Here is a 22254-nt window from a genome sequence, read left to right on the forward strand (position 1 = left end):
AAAGCTACGGCCTCTCACTGAGCCTCCAAGTTGCGTGAACCAACCAGCAAGGCCTCCATTAGCGCAGGGCCATTGAGACGGTCTTTCTCTCCTAAGGAGCTATATTTAACGGCCCTACTGGCCATACAAGGTCGTGCCTGGGGGATACATTCTGCCGAGTGGCAGCATTATTTTTGTTCTGTGAACCCCCGTCCTGTTGGCTGCCCATTGCTGTGGCTTTGCCTGGATTCCGACTAGCTTGGCTACTTTTGGAGTTGTGCCGCTTTTCTGTTACTTTCTGCTATCAACGCTTTGTTTGGGTAAGTAAATTGTGGCCATGTGGTGTTGAATGAGTTTCACTGTGGTTATTAGTGTGTAATGACCCATTTTCTCACGACGCAGTGTTTAATTGGCCTAAAAGAGTTCGTTTAAATTAAGTTACACATTTTATCAACATGCTAGAAATAGTTTCCTGTCGCTTCCTCCCTGATTTCCTTGTTGTTGTCATTTTAATGAAGGGACTCATTAACCACCTGTTGAGAGCATACATAATCTTAAATGCGTTAATGTTTATATTGCTGCTAATACCTACATTTGTCAGTGTGGTCAAAAACATTTCAGGCCCATTCATATCTGAATTATGTTAATTGTCTGAATTCATTATTATTATTTTTACTTCTAACTAATGTTGCAGTTGTACAGCAGCCATTAGGCTACAGTAGTTGTCCCTTATTAGGGCAAAGAAACACTAGGCCTAAGGTGTGTCATGAATTATTACCAACTTTTGTAGGAAATGGAAACTGCATGGAGTGGACATGCAGGTGTATGTTTATACCATGTCACAGATGGACTTTTAACCACCCAGATACAATGCATGACATGCAGCATGATACAATGAAGCAGCTGCACAGTTGTGACTGTTGATATTTTCTCCTCCTGTTGTTGTACAAGTTAGTTCAGTTTACAGAATGAGAATATATATAGCATGCATTTCAAACTGCCTGAAGCTTGTAGGCCAGTAACAAATGTGCCAACTGCTGTCTATTCCTGTTTGCTGCCAGGTAGTAAAAACACAGTAAAAAAATGGTGGCCCTTATTTCAGGAAATGGAATTTTATTCCAAAACTGTGTAAATGTGGTGCCAGCTCATAGTAATGTTGGTAATCCTATTTCACAAAATTCACTAAACAGCACAGCTCATGTTAATTCCACATCTTATTTTTTAATGTGCAGTACAGGTGAAGTAATTCATAGACTATTGTATTTTAAGTTGCTTATCAAGAGGATCAGGGGACCCAACAGGACGGTCTGACCAAAATTGCTTCAGGATGTCCGGATCCTCGGAGAAGCAGCATCACAGCCACCATGCAAGCAGCCACAAGCAGACCATGAGCAAGCAGACCATGAGCAAGCAGACCGTGAGCCAGCAGACTCACACCGTGAAGAAGAGCAGCCGGCGGTAAGAGCTTGTGTGGAGAGAGGGGTCACTGTTTTGAATGGTGGGGATGCAATGTGTGCTGCCCCATGTGTACAGGTGGGATTGGCACTGAAGCAGGTGCAAGAAATGTTCACAGTGGCCGCCACAGAGGAGAGAGTCCTTGTGGATCCGTTTCTATAGTCACTTCCTGTTTCTCTGACTCTTCAGCAGTGCTTCCTAAATAATGGACTTAATACCTGTTATACTTTGTGTATATGCGTATGATTTCAACTGCGCTGTTGGTCTTTAAAAATACTAGATGCAATAAAAGCATCAGTAAGAATTGTAGTATAATACCTCTAACTTGGTATTGCTTCTCTAGGTGAGTGGCAGATGATTCTGTCTGTATTTTCCCCACAGCATAGACTTGTCATACGTTTCTCAAAAAGATCAGAATTGTTGGAATATACAGTACAGGCCAATAGCAGCTACAACATCTGCAGTCTGCACTAAGTGGCATCTGGAGATTTATCAGCACCGGGTCATTCGGGGCATTATATTTAATTGAAACATATGTGTCCATCAAAGCCAGTTACTTGACAGGCTGGATTGATGTCCTTATAATGCAAGACACTGCCATTCCCAAGACTCGCACTAACACCACTGATTTCACTGACAAACGTGCACAATATTTTGTTAAAGTTCATATGAGCAGATGTTTTTTTTAGATGAAATAGCAACGTTGGGATGTATGGATCATGTTGTGTTAGTTGAATATATTGCAGTTAAGTTGTTTGTATAATGTTGAGTATATGCCATTTTTCTGAGATTGATGCAATTACTTTTTCCAATTGCCTTTTCAATGTGATGTTGGAGTTTGATAGTTTGATCCTCTTTATTCTCAGGCAAGTTTGTCTGAAGTTATGTCTGTGAATATGAAGCACTAGGGCAGCGCATTCGGCAATATTAGGTGACATTTCTCATTTGTTTAGCGTCAGATGAAATCCATAAACTTTTATTTGCAGTGATAGGACTTCATTGCTGAAGTAATGAAATTACTAATTAGTAACAAAGTAGACGATTATTCATTATTTGAGAGAAAAAAAACCTTATTCCCATTTCAGAGATTCAAAGTGAAGTTCTAGACATCTCATAGTCAGAGAAGACATTTGTCTCGGTTGAGAGAGAGAAAAAGATTGCACTGCATATAAATCAGGTAAAGTTTCATTCAACAATCAGTTGAAAGCAATTATTACATGCCAGCACCTCACCCTGCCAGGGGATATTGATGTGTGACAGGATATGCAGGCTCGACCTTCAAATGTGTGAATATACTGTGTGGGGCAGTCATATAGCTTTTGTTCTGCACACAGCATTAATGATGTGCACAGACATTCTTCACACTCAACCCTGTGCCATGACAAGAGACTGAATCTGAGCCTCTGTGGAAAAGGGCCAAGAGTTATTATTGGTCCGTGACGCTATTTCTGGTAGCTGGGCCATCAAATCATGTCCTGCCTGCCGAACTGTAACTGTAAAGAGACTTTGGGATTTTGTGTGGAAATGTACTGAAAATATGAGTATATTTTTATCTCATTGTATTGGTTAGATTTATTGACTGATTTTAGCTATTGATTTAGTGGATGTATTCTTACAACAAATTCATTACATTGGGAGATCTTTATAATTCAGTTAACCTAATAGTCTAGACCAGCATATAAGTGAAGACCAACAAAGTAATCATCATTTCATTTCAATGGTTCATGTTTTAGATGAGGTCTAGTCATCTGTCATATAGCACATCCAGTTCCCCTTTGGGTGGATTCAGCTTTGTCACTTATGAACCCAGTGAGGAAGTGAGAAGGCCAGTGGTAAGCTGAAAGCCTGATTGGTGGAAAGCTGGAGATCACACACAAATTTGTGCTGGGGCTATCGGACACTTATGGGACACTGTTCTCTATTTATAACTGCGCTAGACAATGGGATTCCTGTGAGGGCGTTGACTGTGTGTCAGGGCAGAGGATGTGTTCCAGGATTATCTCTCTAATGGTGGTCAAATGAAGGGAGATGTCTGTGGAACTCAAACAGGGGGTTGACTGGCACGCAACTATGGGGTTTGCCTTTAATCTACCAAAGCCTCAGGGGTACTTCAGCTATTACACCAAAGGCATTTAGTACCATAGTATTTAGTAAATGTTATGGTCTAATGGACCGCTACACCAGGCGCGTAACTGAAGCGTCCCGTATGCATGCCCCGTGTAGCCCAGGTGTGAGAGAAAGTAGGACAACATCTTAACTGTGGTAGGTGTTTGTTTAAGTCCCCAATGTCAGCCCTATATTTGTTTGTTCTGATAGTGTGTGAAGTAGGCTTACATAAAGTGTTCTGCCTCCATGTGTTTAAGGGGTGGGTATTGCCTAAACCCCCACGATACATATCACGATTCAGAGGTCACCATATGATACGTATTACAATACATGTTTTGTCTATGAATAATAACCATGATTTACTCTAACAGTGTTTTTTTTTTTGTAAAATAGCGAAGGCAACAGGGAATCGCACAATTTAAGAAATACTGGAAATTCAGGCAAATAGAGATCTTGAAAGGAAAATTAAATAATTCTGTTTCTAGTCCGATAGTTACTAATTTTAACTTTTAACTTAAAATGACCCCTTATGCTATTAGGTTTTTGATGCTTTACATACAGCAGCACGGATTATAGCATGATATGTCGTGATACAGTCTTTTTGAGAACATCCCTAATGTCTGTATATTCTACATCAGCTTGTTGTGTAACTGATCTATATGTTGGGTTTTTCCCGTGTCAAATAAGATAAGGACGTTGCTGCACTGTCTCAGATTTTGTTCAATTCATGTATGTCTTGTATAACATGGATGGGTCCCAAAAAGGGTGGAAGACATATTCCATACAGTACAGTACTGAACCATTAAACGTTTGGCATGCTTATTGATTTTCCTTAAGGCCCTAGATGTGGGAAAAAGTGCAAAATAGTGACTTGCAGTAAACTTACAATTATTTTGTACCCATTTTGTGATTATTTTTCTTTAAATACATTATTTGTTCAATGTTAGATAGAATGAAATTCGTTGTTTTACCTCAGGGACAAGAATGGAAAAGCAGAGGTATACAATGTAATTGGTTATGTGTATTTGTCTTTGAATTAGACATGGTACAACTTTGGCACTTTGCACAGCTGCTGATTATACATTGAGCTATTCCCACATATATTTTTGTGTGCCTTCTAGTCACCTTTCATCTCATTTTAGTCCTATGAATACTGCCAAAACTTACACCTCATTTTATCCTTAATATCTTAATTTGTTGAGGAGACCTCAAATATTGACACAACATTAATAATTTATTGTATTTGCAGACAAATTACTCATTGATGCCATGGGTACAAAAAAGAAAGTTAGCAAGACCCTCAGTATCACTGATTTTGCACTTTGTTCCAAATGTAGTGCCTAGTCATGCTGAGAACATGTTTGTCTTCCAGGCAAGGAAAGCTGCTTTTTAAGATGTTATTGTCCAAATATATTTTACAGTTCTTAGTTTTGGGACCTAAACATTATGCCGATAAACCTTTTGACACATGGCACATGACCCTTTTGTTTTTTTCCCCTATTCTGTCACTCTGAAGCACTGTGAAGGCCACTGAGGTAGCAGAAAAGGCAACGGAGCATAAGGTTGAACTGAGCTCACTATCCAAGAAAGCCAAGCGCAACTACCTGGCTGTTGACAGTGACAGTCATGTTGTCGGATATGTGGTACCCGTCTTCAGAAGCAGGTATATTGAAAAGGCTACCTCTCTGTTGGGTCTTTTGGACAAGCAACTACAGGGCAATTCCGTGCAAAACTGCCACATCCCTAACGGCAACACAATGCCATGGTATTTAGTTGCTGTTATGGTTATGGGTTTTGCGTGGAATTGCCCTACAACAACAAACCCAAAACATGTGGTTTCCAAGCTGTTGTCTTGTTCTGCCTCCTATAAAATACAATATTCTGAAATAGCCTTGTGAGTTTTCAAAATCCATAATATGATGTTTTTGTGACATTCAAGCCAACCCTGAGCACAAACCCCTGTGATGTCTGAAAAGCCTCAATTAGGAATTTTAGATGTAAACTTGCCAAATATTAGGTTTACTTCATTCTTCCTCTCTGTTGGGATCTGTTACAGCCATTTAGTGGCCAGAGACCTGATGGAGTCCGAGGAGGAGGTGAAGGAGGAAGGGATTGGCTATGTGGTCATGAAGAACCTCTTCTCCAAAGAGGAAGACTTTCGCATGAAGGTGGAGAAGAAGACCAGGGAGGTGTCCATAAGGGAGACTGCTGACCGCATGTGTTTGAAAAAAAGGGTGAGTCGAGGCCACCACTTTGATTAGGTATTCAAGAATTTACCCTGAACCATCCCTAGGCTGAGGAACCATCCCTAGGCTGAGGAAAAGGTCTCCACTCCTCACCGTTGCCTGTGGTGGCAGCAGTAATTAAGATGCAAATCCTACACCTACACCCTACTTTACCCCTTAAGGAAGCTCTTAGTGTGTCTGAGAGTGAACATTCAATTTAAATGAACAGGAATACCTTTCTTGCATATTGAATGAAACACTAGAGGCACAACAAAGCGTTCCATCTTGACAGCCATGTCCTTCTAACCTGACCCTAGCCAGATGAATTTCGCTCCGCCTAGCTCCACTCATCCATCTGGAACCGATCCATTGAAGTGTTGCTTCAGAAGGCTGGGCCTAATCAAAAAATGCTTGCATATGATTGAATAAGCCACTTGTCCGTCCTCTATTGACGTGCTACTTCAACCACTCACATCGAAGCCAACCCGTAACGCTAATAACAGTCTCACAGTCGCTTCTACGCTATGTCACATCTATGAAACTCCCGCCCTGCGTCCTGATTGGCTGAACCATAAAGTCGGTTGCAGAAATCACTCTCAATGGAAGAGGTCCCAGATGGATGTGAGTGAAGCTAGGCGGAGCTAAGCGGAACGAAATTCATCTGGCTAATGTCAGGTTAATGTCCTTCTGCTCTGTCTGGTCCCAGGTGTATGAAGAGCATGAGTTCACGAAGAAGATGAACGAAGACAGCCTCACCCACCCCCCTGAGTTCATCGTGAAGCCCAAGGGCCAGACCGTGTGGGAGGGGAAGACTGTGACGCTGCACTGCACCGCAGCTGGATGGCCTAAGCCCCGTGTGGCGTGGTGAGTATCCCATTTTCATACCACCACACTCACTCACTCACTCACTCACTCACTCACTCACTTATCCATCTTCATACCACCACACTCACTCACTCACTCACTCACTCACTGACTTATCCATCTTCATACCGCTACACTCACTCACTTACTCACTCACTCACTCAAGCACAAGCTGACAATCATTTTGTGCTGTGCTGTGTAATTAGCCAATCCAGTGTTTTGCAGGTCAACTACATTTACACAGACTGCTATTCCCTCATTGTTTAAGGTACAAGAACAATGTTCCCATCGATGCCAAGGCTCATCCTGAGAAGTACACAGCAGAGAGCAATTACAACATGCACTCTCTGGAGATTAAAAAGTACGTCATCTCATTATCATGCATCCATATTTCCCAAAATGTCTGTCTGTGGTAGTTTCTGTAATGCCCTCCCTGGCTTTCTGACCTATTTCCACTGGTGTTCCCAGCTGTGATTTCAGTGACACTGCTGAGTATCGTGTGTCAGCCCTCAACATTAAGGGGGAGAGGTCCTCCTATGCCCATGTGGTCGTGAAAAGTAAGTTTCAGAATGATTCTTATAGGTCTAATGTACATACATTTCAATTGCTGGTATTTTAAAACAACAAACACACAGTACACACACTAGAATAGTACAAAATGGAGTAGAAACACAATGTGCACAACAAAGCTATATTTATTATTTATTAGCTATATTTGTTTGTTATTTATAGATTTTATTTATAGATTTTATTTATTAAAATTTGTGAGGCAACTCAAAACTGTTCTGAGATACAAAAGTATTATGTGGAAACACAGAGGTAGATAAAGATAAATATAAAGACAGAGATAAAGATAGAGATAAAGATAGAGATAAAAATCTCCATGAGTTGTAGGGCTCTATATGTTGCCGTCACACCATTAGTGTTTTTTTCAAGCTTCCTTGTGCTGCTGTGATGCTGTTGTGTGAAGCTCTTTAATCTAAGGATGGGGGCCAGTTGCCTCTTACCCTTGCAGTCTATTTTAGGGATTTTTAGTTCCATAGTTCCATAATTGGACAAAAGCATGTGTTAAATACTTAATATAATCTATAAATGGTTCATTACATGATGAAACATGAGTCATTTGACACTGAAAGATAGCATTTTGTATGTTCTCGGTAATTGGACATATTCTCATTTTACTATTTCTGAAGGATACCAAGAGGGTGAAAAGGTCGTTGCCAAGCCACGTAAGTCAAACAGTTATTTTTACCTCCTAATAAGAAAGTGTATGCCCTAATGTTGTGGGAAAATGGCATCCATGCAGTTGCTGTCATTATGGGGAGGAATACAACCAGCTGTTGTTTGTGCAGATGGCTTCTCTGATGAGTTTGGAGTCACCTTCAGGACTACTATCCTTGATAAGTTTGGTGTTGCCTTTGGCGAGGAGGGCGAGACCATGAGCCTGGGCTGCACTGTGATCATCTACCCCACCGTCAAACGTTACACACCTGACGTGCTTTGGTACAGAGATAGTACGTACACACAACAAGTCCTCTTCAACGCTCAGTTTGACATTGTTGTATCTTCAATGACTCTGAATTCTATGTTTAAAGTATGTTTGTTACTAACTGTTGGGCTGTCTTGGCTTGACTCTGCTGTTCAGACGTTCTCCTGAAGCCCTCTAAATGGGTGAACATGCACTGGAGTGGAGAGAAGGCCACACTGACCCTGGCTCACCTCAACAAAGAGGACGAGGGCCTCTACACCTTGCGTATCAACACTAAATCTGGCTTTGAGTCTCACTCTGCTTATGTCTTTATAAGAGGTAAGGTGACCTAATTGAAGATGAGCTCCTTTTTATTAGCCAGTGTATTAACCAACTTCATTGCCATATTTTCTCAGTCTTTGTTCACATGCCAACGGCTGTGCCACTGATTACCTCAGCCACACCAAGATTAGCTGACCAATCTCAGCTGAACTGAACCTCACGCTGAATACGTTTTTCTAAGGGTGCTGTGTCTTTAAGTGAGACGTCTCCCCTGCTATTAGGTTACTCCCTGGGGAATGCTGTATCTATATCTGGCCTCCACATCACCACAGGCAGCTCAGAAAGGGTGCATGTTCACATTAGTCCTTTAAACTGTTATTAAAGACCTCCTGCAGCTCATTTGGAGCTGAATGCCAATAATACAGGGACGTTTAGGAAGACTTGCGTGTTAATGAGCAGGGAACGGACTCAGAGGATTTTGGTTTGCAGAGCAGTGTGTTAGGGTGTGCCTCTGTATTGACATTTAATGAAACCGTGTGTGTGTGTGTGTGTGTGTGTGTGTGTGTGTGTGTGTGTGTGTGTGTCAGATGGTGAGGCAGAAGAGGAAGGCGCCCCTGTTGCTCCTCTGGACGTGAAGTGCCATGATGTCAATAAAGACTATGTGGTGGTTACCTGGAAGCAGCCAGCTGTGGAGGGCAGTAGTGCTATTGTGGGCTACTTCATTGACAGGTACATTTCCTTTGGGTGCAGCATCCTACTTACTCTCCTGTGTTATATTTAGGTATATTATATTTATTCATTTAAGAGACACCTCTATCCAAAGCAACTTACATATGACAAGTATAGGGCCATTTTCTCCAGAGTAACTTGGGGTAACCAAGGGCACAATGGTGGGAGCCGGGAATTGAACCCACAACTTTTCAGACTACTGCATGCTATCCAGCTCCTTAACCACTATACTACCATCACCCTACCTCATCTAGCTTGTTGTAAAAATAAGAATGCTAAACCCATTTGACAAATGTACACTGACAATATTGATAACATCCCTTTCACCCCACTGGATTACCGATTGCTCCAGGTACTTACAAAAGAGCCTTTAAATATTAAATATCATCCTTAATTATAGAGGAAGAAGAGTGTGCTGCAAAATGACAGCATAATAAATTATGGTTGATCATCCCCTCCACCAGTCTCCAGTTTGGATCCTGACTGTGTACAAAACAAATCACCCATATTTAATGTCTTTCAAATTAAATGTGACACATATCTAAGCCATTTAATCTGTGTGATTGAGATGAAGTATTAAAAAATGAATATAATGTCAGCCTGCGTTTTCCCCTTGTATGTTAAATACAGGTGTGAGGTTGGCACAAAGCACTGGGCTCAGTGTAATGAGACGCCTGTGAAGTATGCCCGCTTCCCAGTGACGGGCTTGGTGGAGGGCCGCTCCTACGTCTTCAGGGTGCGCGCCATCAACAACTCTGGGGTGAGCCGAGCCTCACGGGTTTCTGACGTTGTGGTGGCCATGGACCCCTCCGATCGCGGCCGAGTGAAAGGTGAGACCTTGGGGTCTCTTTATACTCCTGGAAGTCCAAGAAACTGTTGTTTGTGAATATTAATGCAAAATAAATATTTTTGTCTATATAAAAAAAAGCGGCTGTATTGATTCAAAGGCCAAGCACATATTCTAATCTTGCTTGTGTGCTGTGTTCTGATTTAGTGCTGTGTGATGCTGTGAGCTGGGCCATTGCTTGGCATTGATCCTCGCTTCATGAGTTCATATTTTTTGAAAGTTATTGGCCATAGCATTGTTTTAAAAACTTCTCCACTTTCCTCTGGTACAGCTGGTCCCTCTGCTCCCTGGACTGGCATGATCAAGTTCACCGAGGAGGAACCCACAGGTGAGTGTGGGACTCACCCCTGAAGCCAGCATATCATCAGAAAGTGTCTTGTCTGATGTTTCTGTCTGTTTTGGTCTCAGTGTGCCTGGTAGTGTTGTCCTGATTGGTATTCTGTCTCCCTTGCAGGGGGAGTGGTCCCTGGCGAGCCCACCGACCTGGGGGTCATTGAGGCCACCAAGAGCTACGTGGTCCTGAGCTGGAAGCCTCCGACACAGAGAGGCCATGAGGGCGTCATGTACTACATCGAGAAGGTGAGGGTTTGGGGGGAGGGGCACCAGATGCCTGATGAGTTAATGTCTGAGTAGTTTGCACTAATTGCACAGAACGAGCAGTCATGTCAGGTGTCTTCTCTTTCACAGTGCATTAGCGGTTCAGATAACTGGCAGAGGGTGAACTCGGGCATGCCATCCAAGTCCCCGCGCTTTGCTGTGTTTGACCTGGCAGAGGGCAAGTCCTACAACTTCCGCGTCCGCTGCTGCAACTCGGCTGGCGTCGGGGAGCCCTCCGCCCCCACTGAGGCCACCGTTGTGGGAGACAAACTTGGTGAGCAGGTCAAAGGCCTTCTGAAGGGGGGCATGGGCCACAGTTACTTATGCTGTCCATTTTTTTGCTCGAGCAGTTTTTGAAACTGCGTTGGCATTGGTTTGGGATTTGGGGAGTTTTCACAAAACTGCTGTCTGTTTTTTTGTTAAACGTTCTGTTCAGGAGGCTGACTATTGTGTGTGTGTGTGTGTGTGTGTAGGTGTGGGCGGGGTGTGTTCCTAAGTGTGTTTTTTGGTGTAGTGCTGTGTTCTGATGCGTGTATTGACTAGGGGCATAACAAGGCTTGGCAGTAGGCTGTTGTTTATGATTCTTTCTTTGAAGGATGTCAAACTAAGCTAAACAGAATAAAAGCAAAACAGTTACCTACGTTCAGTCTTATTAACAAATTGAAGTTGCCACACTATAAGGAAAATATGTCTATTCAAAAGATATGTGTTATTTAATGCATGTCAGGAAAAGGAATGTAGCCATAAAAAATATGGACTTCTTTGAAAATATATTTTAAATTGAGGACCCAAACAATGACTTGATTTTGTGTGTGTGCATGCGTGCGTGCGTGCGTGCGTGCGTGCGTGCGTGCGTGCGTGCGTGCGTGTGTGTGTGTGTGTGTGTGTGTGTTGTTCATCACTCACTTCTTGTGCTGACATGTTTGTTTCCTTGGCAGACCTCCCCACAGCCCCTGGAGCTGTTGTGGCCATCAGGAACACGGCCTCATCAGTGGTGGTGAGCTGGGCCAAGAGCAAAGAGGTCAAACACCTGGTGGGCTATTACATCGAGACCAGCGTGGAGGGGAGCAATGTGTGGGTGCCCTGCAATAACAAGCCAGTCAAGTGCACCAGGTACCACCAATCAAAGCATCCTACTGCTCCATTAGATGGACTGTTACTGTCAAGTGTTGACATTTGGTATAGAAGAATGTGGTGTTATTGATTATGGTCAGGGTGAACCACCGAACATTTGTCTCCCCCAGTGGTTGTTACTGTCGAGTTTTTTTTAGGACTGGGCAGTTTGCTGAAAAAACAGTTAACTCGTACATCTTTTGAGGTCTACACCTTATTTCTTCAGATTTGTGTGCCATGGACTGAACACTGGGGACAAACTGGTGTTTAGGGTGAAGGCTGTGAATGCTTCAGGATACAGCACATTCTCTCCCCTATCAGAGCCTGTCATTGTGAAAGCCAGTGTTGGTAAGTAAGGCAAATATTTTATTTTGACATGCAGAAAGCTCATCATAATTCAGAGAGAGTTGATGTTAGAGTAACATCACCAATTGTTTTGCATACACTATTTATGAACATCAAACCACCATCGATTTTCATTTATAACTGGCTATGAGGCCTTGCTTAAAAATACCAATGATTTATAATGTTTTTTCATTTGATCATTCAATAATTTAAGTGCTGTTTAATATAGATGTGCCTGCCAGCACTGTTTCCCCCTCTTTCTCTTTTTTTATCTGGCATTGTTGATTGGTCAGTTTTTTCCTGCTGTTAGTAAGCATGAGCTGTGCTCGGTATTGTAAATGGCTGTTTTGTCTTTAAAAAATATACTACAAGCTAACAACTACAACTAATGCATTCAGCGTGTATAGTACACGAATTATGATAGTATAATGTCTCTTATGCTTAAATGAAAAAAATCCAAAATGGATGTGTACTACTGTGATTCTCTGCATGCTTGAGTTGTTTGCCATGTTTTATTCATTTTTGTAGGCAATGCATGACGTGAGTGAGAGACAAAGCTTGTGAACTGAAAACGAATGCTTCAGTACCCAAGCAGAGGCAGGACGATTGTATACAAGAGTGGAAAGAGACCGAGAGTCAGAGCTCAGAATATTACAGTATGTGTCAAAGGTCAGCCTCGGAAAAAGCAACAACATGAGAAATCACTGCTGTGGGACTGCAGAGAGGTACTGTGTGATTAAAAATGTATGACTGGTTCCAGTGAGAGGTTCATGGGCTTTCATAGATTTCAGTGAATAACAATGTGCGTGTGTTTATGTGGACAAATATCCCAATCCATTTTTCCTGTTTGGACAATCTCAATTTCAGAAACCTGGATAAACAGGAAATACTAACCGAAATACTCCGAAACAAACCAGGATATGGTTGCATGTACCCAGGTTTCTTAATGCATTGCAAATAGCCTGCAGTAATCAATAACCAGGGTGCTTTGTAAACAGGCATGGAGGATCCAATTTCTCTGTCTCATGTGCATGTAAACACACTCTGTTGTTTTTGGACTGGTTGCTCATAGTTGGTCATCTTGTCAGTTACATTTGCTTGATCTTGGTTATAGTTGCCTGGCGAAGCAATTGCATCAGCAACAATTTGTCAACATTCCACATTAATAGCAAATATATCCTCAATGCCTTAGGTATGAGTAACACTTCAGACAGACCATCAAACGTAAAGTCACTAAAATACGCTAGCAATTGGACAGTGCTAGGAAATGAAACGGATAAAATGAGGTAGTTACTCAGCTTCATAAAACCTTGACGGTGAACGATGTGCAGTGAGCACCAGCCATGTACCTCTGACCTCTGTGTCCACTGCCCCTTCACCTGCAGCCATCCCTGGGCCTCCCAGCGGTGTCACACTGGTGGAGCGCGTGCGGGACTACATGGTGCTCAGCTGGCAGCCTCCAGCCAAGAATGGTGGTGCAGAAATACTGGGCTACTATTTGGACTACAGGACAGTCAAGGGAGGCGTCACCAGTCAGTGGCATGAGCTCAACACTCAGGCTGTCACCACCACCACATACAAAGTGAGTCAAGAGAGTCCATGTTGGTGAGGACTTCATTATCAACAATGATTACTCCCTATGATTGTGTGTGTATGTGTGTGTGTGTGTGTGTGTGTGTGTGTGTGTGTGTGTGTGTGTGTATGGGGGTGTGTGTGTGTGTGTGTGTGTGTGTGTGTGTGTGTGTGTGTGGGGTGGGTGTGTGTGTGTGTTGCTGTCACACACGTAGGTTACAGTGGTATTGCTGCTGTCAAATAATTACTGTGTGAAATTGGCAGAAAGTGTTAAGTTGTGCCCAAACTAAATGCCTACTTTGTTCTACCAAGGCGGAGAACCTGAAGGAGAATACCGTCTATCAATTCCAAGTTCGTGCCAACAACATGGCCGGCATTAGTGGTGCCTCTTTGCCCAGTGCAGAGCTGGAGTGCAAGGAATGGACTGTGACCGTGCCAGGTAACTGATCCTTCTGAATAGCCCGGGAGCCTCTGAGGTGTCTGAAACATTTTCAGCCCACTCAGCCATGGATATTTAATTTGTTGAAAATGAAAACTGTACCCATTAAAAACTGGATAGGCTTTACCCCAAAGCCCAAAAATAACCCATTCTCTGTATGGTTTTCATGATAGAAATATGATTTCAGAATAGTGGGAAATCTATAAATATGATTTCATGATAGTGGGAAATCTATTTCATGATAGTGGGTTTTCAATTACAGTGAAGATTACAATGTTGTGGATTGCATTTGTCAGACTGCTGGTGACCACTGACCAGTGTTAGTTTCATGCTGATGATTTCAGTTGAATGTCTTGTTGACATGGTTACTCTGTCATCCTGGCTGTTTCCCCAGGACCGCCCTGTGGCCTCCATGCTCTGGAGGTGCGCCAGGATTCTCTGGTGCTGCTGTGGGAACCGCCCGCATTCAATGGACGCAGCCCTGTCAACGGTTACTATGTGGACATGAAAGAAGCCTCTGCAACCTCCTGGAAGTGTGTCCACGAGAGGTCCATCCAGCTCAAGTACAGGAAGGTCAGGAAAAAGCCGTTGTGTCACACCAGCAGGTATTGAAGACATGTATCTATTTATAGAAGTGAGATCACTGGGACCTGAAGGAACACTACTCCAGCAAGAGGGCTCATGACAGACGATATCGTCCAGTCACATATCAGTCCTCAGAGTTACACGGCTTGATGCCTCAGTGCAGATCATGACATTTGAATGTAGTTTTATATTAAAGCACTTGAGTTGTGTGAAAAAAAAAACAGTGGAAGATTCTAGCACACAGGAACTCCTTAAGAAACCAGGCCAGGTTAGTGGTCGCTGTTGACTGAAGACTGCCTGTCACCCTCTGCCTTAGATTACTGGTTTGAAGCCTGGTACAGCCTACCATCTTCGCATCAGTGCTCGGAACGTGGTTGGCGTTGGCAAACCCTCCAAGGCCATTGGTCCCATTGTTGCAGAGACTCGCCCTGGTAAGCAGAAGCTTGCATTCTTCATGCTTGATAATGTACTTGTTGCATTGAACTAAGAATATGGTTTACCGACATTTTGTTTCACAGTCACACATACACAAGATACGCAATGCACCAAGACACACAACGCATGTGCTTGCATTTGTCTGCGCAGGCACCAACGAGATCATTGTGGATGTGGATGATGATGGCGTGATCTCTCTGATCTTTGAGTGCTCTGAAATGGGTGAGGGTTCTGAGTTTATATGGTCCAAGAACTACATCGAGCTCGCAGACACATCCCGGCTAACCATTGAGACTTCTGGGGGCAGGTGAGTTTCTGTTTTCTGTTTTTGTAGTTTCTAATTCATTCAACTCGGTAATTTCAAGACATTTAAAGATAAATATATGTTTTTTGTTTTTTTCATTAGAATTAGGCTACATATATATATATATATATATATATATATATATATATATATATATATATATATATATATATGCGTGTAACAGAAAACATGCTTTGTCAACAGCAACCAGTGTGGTTCGCAAAAATGTTCAGAAAGCACAGAATGCCAAGTTTCAAATAATCAGAAATTGTTGTCTCTACCGTCGCCCAGGTCCAGAGCCATCTTTAATAACCCTTCTGTGGAAGACCTGGGCATCTACTCATGCAAGGTCACAAACACGGACGGTGTCTCCGCCAGCTACACCCTCACGGAGGAAGGTGAGTCAGCCAGTCTCCATTCGTGGGAACACTGAGGTGCTCACATCAGGACAAAGTGTGTGTGTGGGGGGGGGGGTGGAGGGTGGTACATGCTGGACTGTGGAGGTGACAAGTGTCCTTCAATTAAGCTGGTGAAGCGAGGATGTGGTGTTGACTGAGACAGGAGCGTCACGTCTACTTTTAGCCTGACTCAGACAAAGGGGAGCCAAGTGATACACCTTATTGGTAGTGCTCATCATGAAGTCTGAAGAGTGCCAAGGACAGCGCTGGCTGTGATTTATTAACACCTTTTTAAAAAGAGTCTGTTATGAATGAATAAGGTGCATTGAAGGACTATGTTGGTTGACGTTAAGTGCTTGTCATAGAGTATGTAACAATACAATGTATGGAAATAGCTTGAATGAGGGAAAAGTGAGGAAGTAAAAAAGAAAAAGTACATGAATTTATGATCTTCCGTTTTGTAGGACTGAAACGCCTGCTTGACATGAGCTTTGACCATAAATTCCCTGGTAAGTTCATCTTTTAAACTGACTGAACAAACTCTTTGTCACCCGTGTTATACTATTCCCTCTGGGAAATGTGTGGTTTCATCGTCATGTCCGATCTGCAGTTATCCCCTTCAAGTCTGAAATGGCTTTCGAGCTGCAGGAGAAGGGAAGAGTCCGCTTCTGGGCTGAAGTGGGCAAGTTTACAGAGAACTGCCATGTGGAATACGCCTTCAATGACAATATCATCACCCAGGGAAAGGTACAGCACCTGGTGTTCTGAGTTGAAACAGTGGAGATACACACTCCCATACCTGGATCTGTCACAGACTTACATTATTTTTCGTTGAATCTTTGTTTATTATTAATATTAAAAAATAATTGTGTTGCCTCATCAGAAATACACGATGAACTTTGACAAAAGCACTGGCATCATTGAGATGTTCATGGACTCACTGGAGGTCACTGATGAGGGAACCTTCACCTTTGACCTGGTGGATGGAAAAGCAAAGGGCCGCAGCAGCCTTGTGTTGATTGGAGAGGGTAAGATGGCCTCAGCACCCCAATTAAATGGCTAAATCTAGTCCGGTTCCTCTAGTCTACTTGAAGGCCACCAGGGGGCAGGCTAGGACCATATACAGTACATCTTGGTTACATTTCCAAGGGTCTGTTGTCACTAATGTGTCAATGAGAAATTAGATTTATTAGATGTCTAGCTCTGTTTTTATCTGAACAATCACCAACACCATCTGAACAATCACCAATCATTTATATAATCATTCATATATCGCTGAATAGAAACGGTTTAATGACTTAAAATCATGCTTATTTCCTTAGAATTCGCCATTCTACAGAAGAAGTCAGAGTTTGAGAGAGCAGAATGGGTCAGGAGACAAGGTACAGCCACATTCAAATTTCTCTTTTTATTTTCTACGTTGTAAAATGTGCACTGGTGTGGAGAGATGTGTTTGTGTTAAAGTCAAACTCTCTGTGTTGTCTCACTATGATAGGCCCTCACTTTGTGGAATATCTTGGCTTCGAGGTGACACCAGAATGCAATGTGCATTTGAAATGCAAGGTAAGGCTGCAGCGTGCCAAGTGGAGGGAGAGCCCAGCCCACTGAACAACTTGAAGGAAACTAATTTCTGTATTTGCGACGTTATGCGCTTAGGTGGCTTCTCTCAGTGTGACAGCCTGGTCAGAATTGTGTGACCCTGTGCTCCTTGGCATTCTCTGTGCCTCTCCCTGCAGATTGGAAACATCAAAGCAGAGACTGAGATCACCTGGTTTAAGGATACTCTGGAGATTCTGGCGGGCGATGAGGAGGCAAAGCAAATCAGCGCTAAAGATGGGGTGCTGACCTTCGATGTTGCCAAGGTCAGATGTTGACAAAGTCATGAAAGATTCAATGGCGGGACTTTTTAGACAGATGTGTGTGAAGTTGAAATTTGCTTAAAACGGCAATGCTGCTAACTACACTAGATGCACCCCCCTTCTCTCTCTCTCTCTACATGGTTTCATGCAGTAAATGATCAAATGTGAGCTAAGGGTAACCATACAGCTTCCCATCATTACCTGTAGGCCTATCCATTTCAAATATGTACTCTGATATTGTGCACCGTAGGAACGTATTTAGTGGAGAAAATGTCCTTGTTCATGTTGTTTATACCATAAAGATCACAAAAATTTCATTAACAAATCTGTATCCATATACCGGTAGTTTAAAATGTCTAATTTGTGTATACAGATCAAAATGTCACATAAAATGAGCCAATTAGTTCAACTGTGATGGTACGGCTCTCATACATTTTTCACGCTAGCAATGGGATATTTGATTGAACATAATAACTCTTTTACATTTGTAAAAGCACCGGGTGAGAGTGAGAACCGTGCTATATTGAAGTGGCGCTACACCGCATAATGCGATTGCAGTTGGACTGAACTCAGGCTGGAGAAGCCAGCCCTGGTGTGTCGGGGCCCGCTGTAATTGGCTGAAGAGAGAGGTGCTGCATGTGTTTGATCAGGAGAGGCGAATCTCCCACGCCACTCCTGCGGCGAGTGCTGCCATTAATGGGCTTATCTGTCTGATTCACAGTGTGTGTTTAAGAAAGACAAAGAGGAAAGAAAGAAACCTGCTGCCGGAGATGCCCCCAAGATTTCCAAAGTCTGGAGCCGCTTTTTTACTCTCTAATAAGTTGCCACCATAAAACCCCCTAAATGTCCTCCGATTGTGTCCAGCCGCCCGCCCGTCCTCGTCCCTCTACTTCTCCTTATCTATGTGTCGTCTCTGTCTGCCTGCAGCATCCAGCGCAGGAGAAAAGCTTGCCTTTTCGGGATTTTCGTTTCTCTGTGTGATTATTTTAACTGTGTGTGAAAAAGCCATTCTGATACTGTTGTTCTCATTGATGGTCGTCTCCAGCCCCCACGCTCAAACCTCCCCTCAAATCTCCTCTTTAGATTTCAAAGAAGGATGCCGGTTTGTATGAGGTCCACCTCAAGGATGACAGAGGAAAGGATAAGAGCAAGTTCGATCTGACAGGCGCAGGTTAGTCAGCCATGCCCGGTGATTTATCATTGTTGGCTGTAACGCCGTTTGACAGGGAAAATGACTCTGTGCTCGGTTATCCCCTTACAGGTTACGAGGCGGTCATGAATGAGGTGTTCAGAGTTATTGGTGAGTTCTGTTTCCTCTGTGGGCATCATTTCATGTGTTTGGATTGGGGAAAGGGGGGTTGATCTGTGTGCTGTGGAAATGTGTAAACAACCACACTACTCGAGAGAACTCTCACACAACCTTGTGTGTTCTTCTGCTCATCCTCACAGCAAACTCCTCCACGGAACTCAGTATCATGAGCACAGAACACGGAATCATACTTTATTCGTTTGTTGTGTATCACACTGAGGAACTTCGTGTTAACTGGCTGCTCAAGTATGTTTCATTCTCATATATCCAAGTCTCTCTCTCTCTCTCCCTCTCTCTCTCCATCTATCTACAGATGAGTGTCTGTTTATTTGTATACCCATTCATCTATTTATCTGTCTTTCTGTTTGTTTATGTGCCTGCCTATCCTTCCAACCCTTCATCCATCATCTTGCTGACCCCTTATGTGCTATTTTAGCTCCTCAAGGGGGTTATCTGGTCTCAACGAGTCTCACTGGTGTGATGCTCTGTTTATAATCCTTGCTATTACTGCTCCTCTCTCCTGCAGAGACTCTAAGATCTCCCACTCAGAGAGAGTGCAGTGTGGGGTGACAGGGGAGCAGCTCTGGCTCAAGATCAATGAGCCCACTGAGAAAGACAAGGGGAAGTATGCCATGGACATCTTTGATGGCCAGAGTGGCGTCAAGAGGATCTTTGACCTGAGTGGACAAGGTGGGGGCTCCATGGTTCTGTCAGCCTTTGGGAAGACTATAATCGCTGTCACTAACAGATGTATCTGTGTTTTTCAGATATGTCTGACAATAAAGTATTGTCTGTGTGTCTGTCGGTCGGTTGGTTGGTCGGTCTATTGGTCATTGCCGACGGCCTTTTGTCCGCCACAGACTTCTCCATCACAGACAGATGAACACAGATTTACAGTTTCTTTGTGTGATTTTTTTTCAGCATGGGAGGATGCATTTGAAGAATTCAAAAGACTTAAGTAAGTTTAATCTATGCAACCAAACCCCACATACACAAATGAATGTGTGCCTTTGTGCAAGTGTGGGCTGGAAAACAAGCTGAAACATTGATCACCATATAATCAGTCTGGCCAATAGAGCACCTCATCTTTACATACACAGCCATTACTGAACGCACTTGGATTGATGTTTATGTTTGAAAAGGCGTTTATGTAACCCCACACAAAGATCCAAAAATAGCCCCGTTGACCTTGTGTGTTATGGTACAAAGAAACATTGAAACATTTCCTGATGTTGAAGTATGGCAGCAGCCCAGATAAGCCTCACTGTCTCTGATACTATTTGCAGACTCTAACTGATGTTATTCTTGCATCTTGTTCCTCTCTTCCTTCCACAGGGCTGCAGCTATTGCAGAAAGAAGTAAGTGACTTAATTAGCTCTAGCCCCTTGTGAAAATGCTTCTCATCAAGTGACGTATTAATAGATGTTACTATCAGCCAATTGTCTCCTACAGTGAAATGGAAACCTTGATTGAAAATAAATGTTAATTATAATCTCGTTCAATTCAATTCATTCATTCATACAAGTTGTAGTTGGCAAGACATGATTGCTCTGCCAGCAAGCTGAATTTGTTTGTCTTGACAGGCATGGTATCATGAGAGTAATTGTACCTAACCTGCTTTCCCCCTTCTCCTCCAGACCGTGCTCGTGTTATTGGAGGTCTGCCAGATGTGGTCACTATCCAAGAGGGCAAGGTAATGTCCCTCTCAGCACTGTTTTTCTCCCCCTCTCAGACTGTTATTGGATGTCCTTCTCTCAGTTAGCAATTCACTCTACTATATGTGCATATTACACCCATCACTAGGCTATGTTGTAATCAATTTCCATATGCGTAAGACAGAGAATTGAATTGACATCAGTTTATTCTGTATAATTGACCTCTTTTGCGAGCCTCATCAAGTATTATACAGATCTGGGTCTCTGCAGCTAAAGAGTTCAACTTTGTGGAAATAAACCAATTAGTAGGTTCCTAGAGTGTTGACTGCTAACATTGGTCACTGCAGCTTGTATCAATATTGCCCATACAGTATTCTTACATTACATTAAGTTTACGACTGATCTCAATCCATTTGCACATATACAGAGTGTCCTTGAATTTGTATTTTCACACACTCAAAATACAGACATTTTATGATTTATTCAGAATTAATCACAACATCCATTGCTTGATTTAATTAGCAGCTCTTGATTGCTCTTGAGTGTGGCTTGATTGACTTTTCCCACTCTCCTTAGTCTCTTAACCTCACTGGTAATGTATGGGGTGATCCCTCACCTGAGGTCACCTGGATGAAGAATGACCGAGAGCTGGTGTCTGACGAGCATTACGCCCTGAAGTTTGAGCATGGCAAATTTGCCAGTATCACCATTGCGGCAGTGAGCACAGTCGACTCTGGCAAATATGCGCTGCAGGTGAAGAACAAATATGGCACAGAGTCCATGGAGTTCACAGTCAGCGTCTACTTCCCAGAAGACGAGAAGAAGGAGAAGAAGGAGAAGAAGTGAAAAGTGGAAGTGGAGGGAGGGGCTAAACATGACCAAACTCTCAAAGCATACTAGCCCTCAGCATGTCTTACACAGAATCTTACAAAACCAAACCCACAATGAAGCAATATGTGGCGTTATGGGCCTGAGGATAACACGATCTCAGAGACTGAACTGAATTTAAAGTCATGATATAACTTCCCCATAAAATCTGAAATTTTGTGACTTTGTGATAAGACATGCTCAGTGTTACAGTGCTTTGGGTGTTGCTCTCAGCCTTAGCATAATTTGCATTTCCTGCATTAGCTGTATACAGTGTCATATGTGCAGTGTGTACAAACCAAAGACAGAGGATGAGTTGGATGAAATAAAAGCATGATTGACATTTTTCTCCTCTTCTTTCACTCTAAAGAGGCAGTCTACAGCATTTACAGATCTATGCATAGACCTGTGTTTTGGGTGCTGGCCTGTAAGTCTGCTTTGGTGGAAAGGTCATGATCAGTAGCCTACACGTGAAATTTGAGTAGGCCTGTTCTGCTTAATGGTCCACAAAAATGTAACATCAAATACATGTAATCCTGTTCTCTTACTGATATGTGATGTACTATACTAATTAAATAACCCATGCTTCTTAGCCTCTCTCTGTCTGGCCTCAGCGTGTCTCTTATTATATTACATTTCTGAATAATAACAACATGTTCTGCTCATTGGGTTTAGGACTGTAGGCCTACAACAGTCAAATGTGAAGTTTTCAGTGCATCTTCAAAATGTAATGAAAGAGTAAGCATGTTCCTACTTAGTTCCCACATTAAGCAATAAAAGTAAATAATGCCTTCAGAATAATACTTGTGCTCTTTATCTAA

General features: G+C 42.8%; 1 protein-coding gene across 2 annotated transcripts; it reads left to right on the top strand.

Annotated features, from left to right (window-relative positions):
* Positions 1–144: 144 nt before the first annotated feature.
* Positions 145–22034, top strand: myom1a (myomesin 1a (skelemin)). Of its 2 annotated transcripts, XM_048257582.1 has the most exons (38): positions 145–299; positions 1249–1437; positions 5057–5203; positions 5597–5774; positions 6472–6629; positions 6898–6990; positions 7098–7186; positions 7823–7858; positions 7982–8143; positions 8275–8436; positions 8967–9108; positions 9739–9938; positions 10227–10283; positions 10410–10534; positions 10643–10826; positions 11491–11665; positions 11892–12013; positions 13396–13592; positions 13895–14021; positions 14416–14594; positions 14923–15037; positions 15192–15348; positions 15637–15743; positions 16208–16252; positions 16354–16490; positions 16627–16771; positions 17066–17125; positions 17239–17306; positions 17480–17605; positions 18324–18392; positions 18686–18773; positions 18864–18902; positions 19052–19157; positions 19438–19601; positions 19833–19869; positions 20247–20269; positions 20549–20604; positions 21143–22034. In XM_048257582.1, the coding sequence occupies exons 2-38, from the start codon at positions 1307–1309 to the stop codon at positions 21410–21412; spliced, it is 4476 nt and encodes a 1491-aa protein (XP_048113539.1). In that variant the 5' UTR covers positions 145–299; positions 1249–1306; the 3' UTR covers positions 21413–22034. The 2 variants fall into 2 exon arrangements, with proteins under 2 accessions (XP_048113539.1, XP_048113547.1); XM_048257590.1 differs by lacking the exon at positions 18324–18392.
* Positions 22035–22254: the final 220 nt, after the last annotated feature.

The sequence above is a fragment of the Alosa alosa genome, chromosome 1, assembly GCF_017589495.1.
Source record: "Alosa alosa isolate M-15738 ecotype Scorff River chromosome 1, AALO_Geno_1.1, whole genome shotgun sequence".
Classification (NCBI taxonomy): domain Eukaryota; kingdom Metazoa; phylum Chordata; class Actinopteri; order Clupeiformes; family Clupeidae; genus Alosa; species Alosa alosa.

Bases quoted from the DNA above. Each gene is read 5' to 3' on its own strand.
- myom1a (XM_048257582.1), top strand. From the start codon at position 1,307: ATGTCCGGATCCTCGGAGAAGCAGCATCACAGCCACCATGCAAGCAGC. The intron at 8,144-8,274 runs GTACGTACACAC...TCTGCTGTTCAG, and splicing joins CGTGCTTTGGTACAGAGATA to ACGTTCTCCTGAAGCCCTCT. The intron at 10,535-10,642 runs GTGAGGGTTTGG...TCTCTTTCACAG, and splicing joins TCATGTACTACATCGAGAAG to TGCATTAGCGGTTCAGATAA.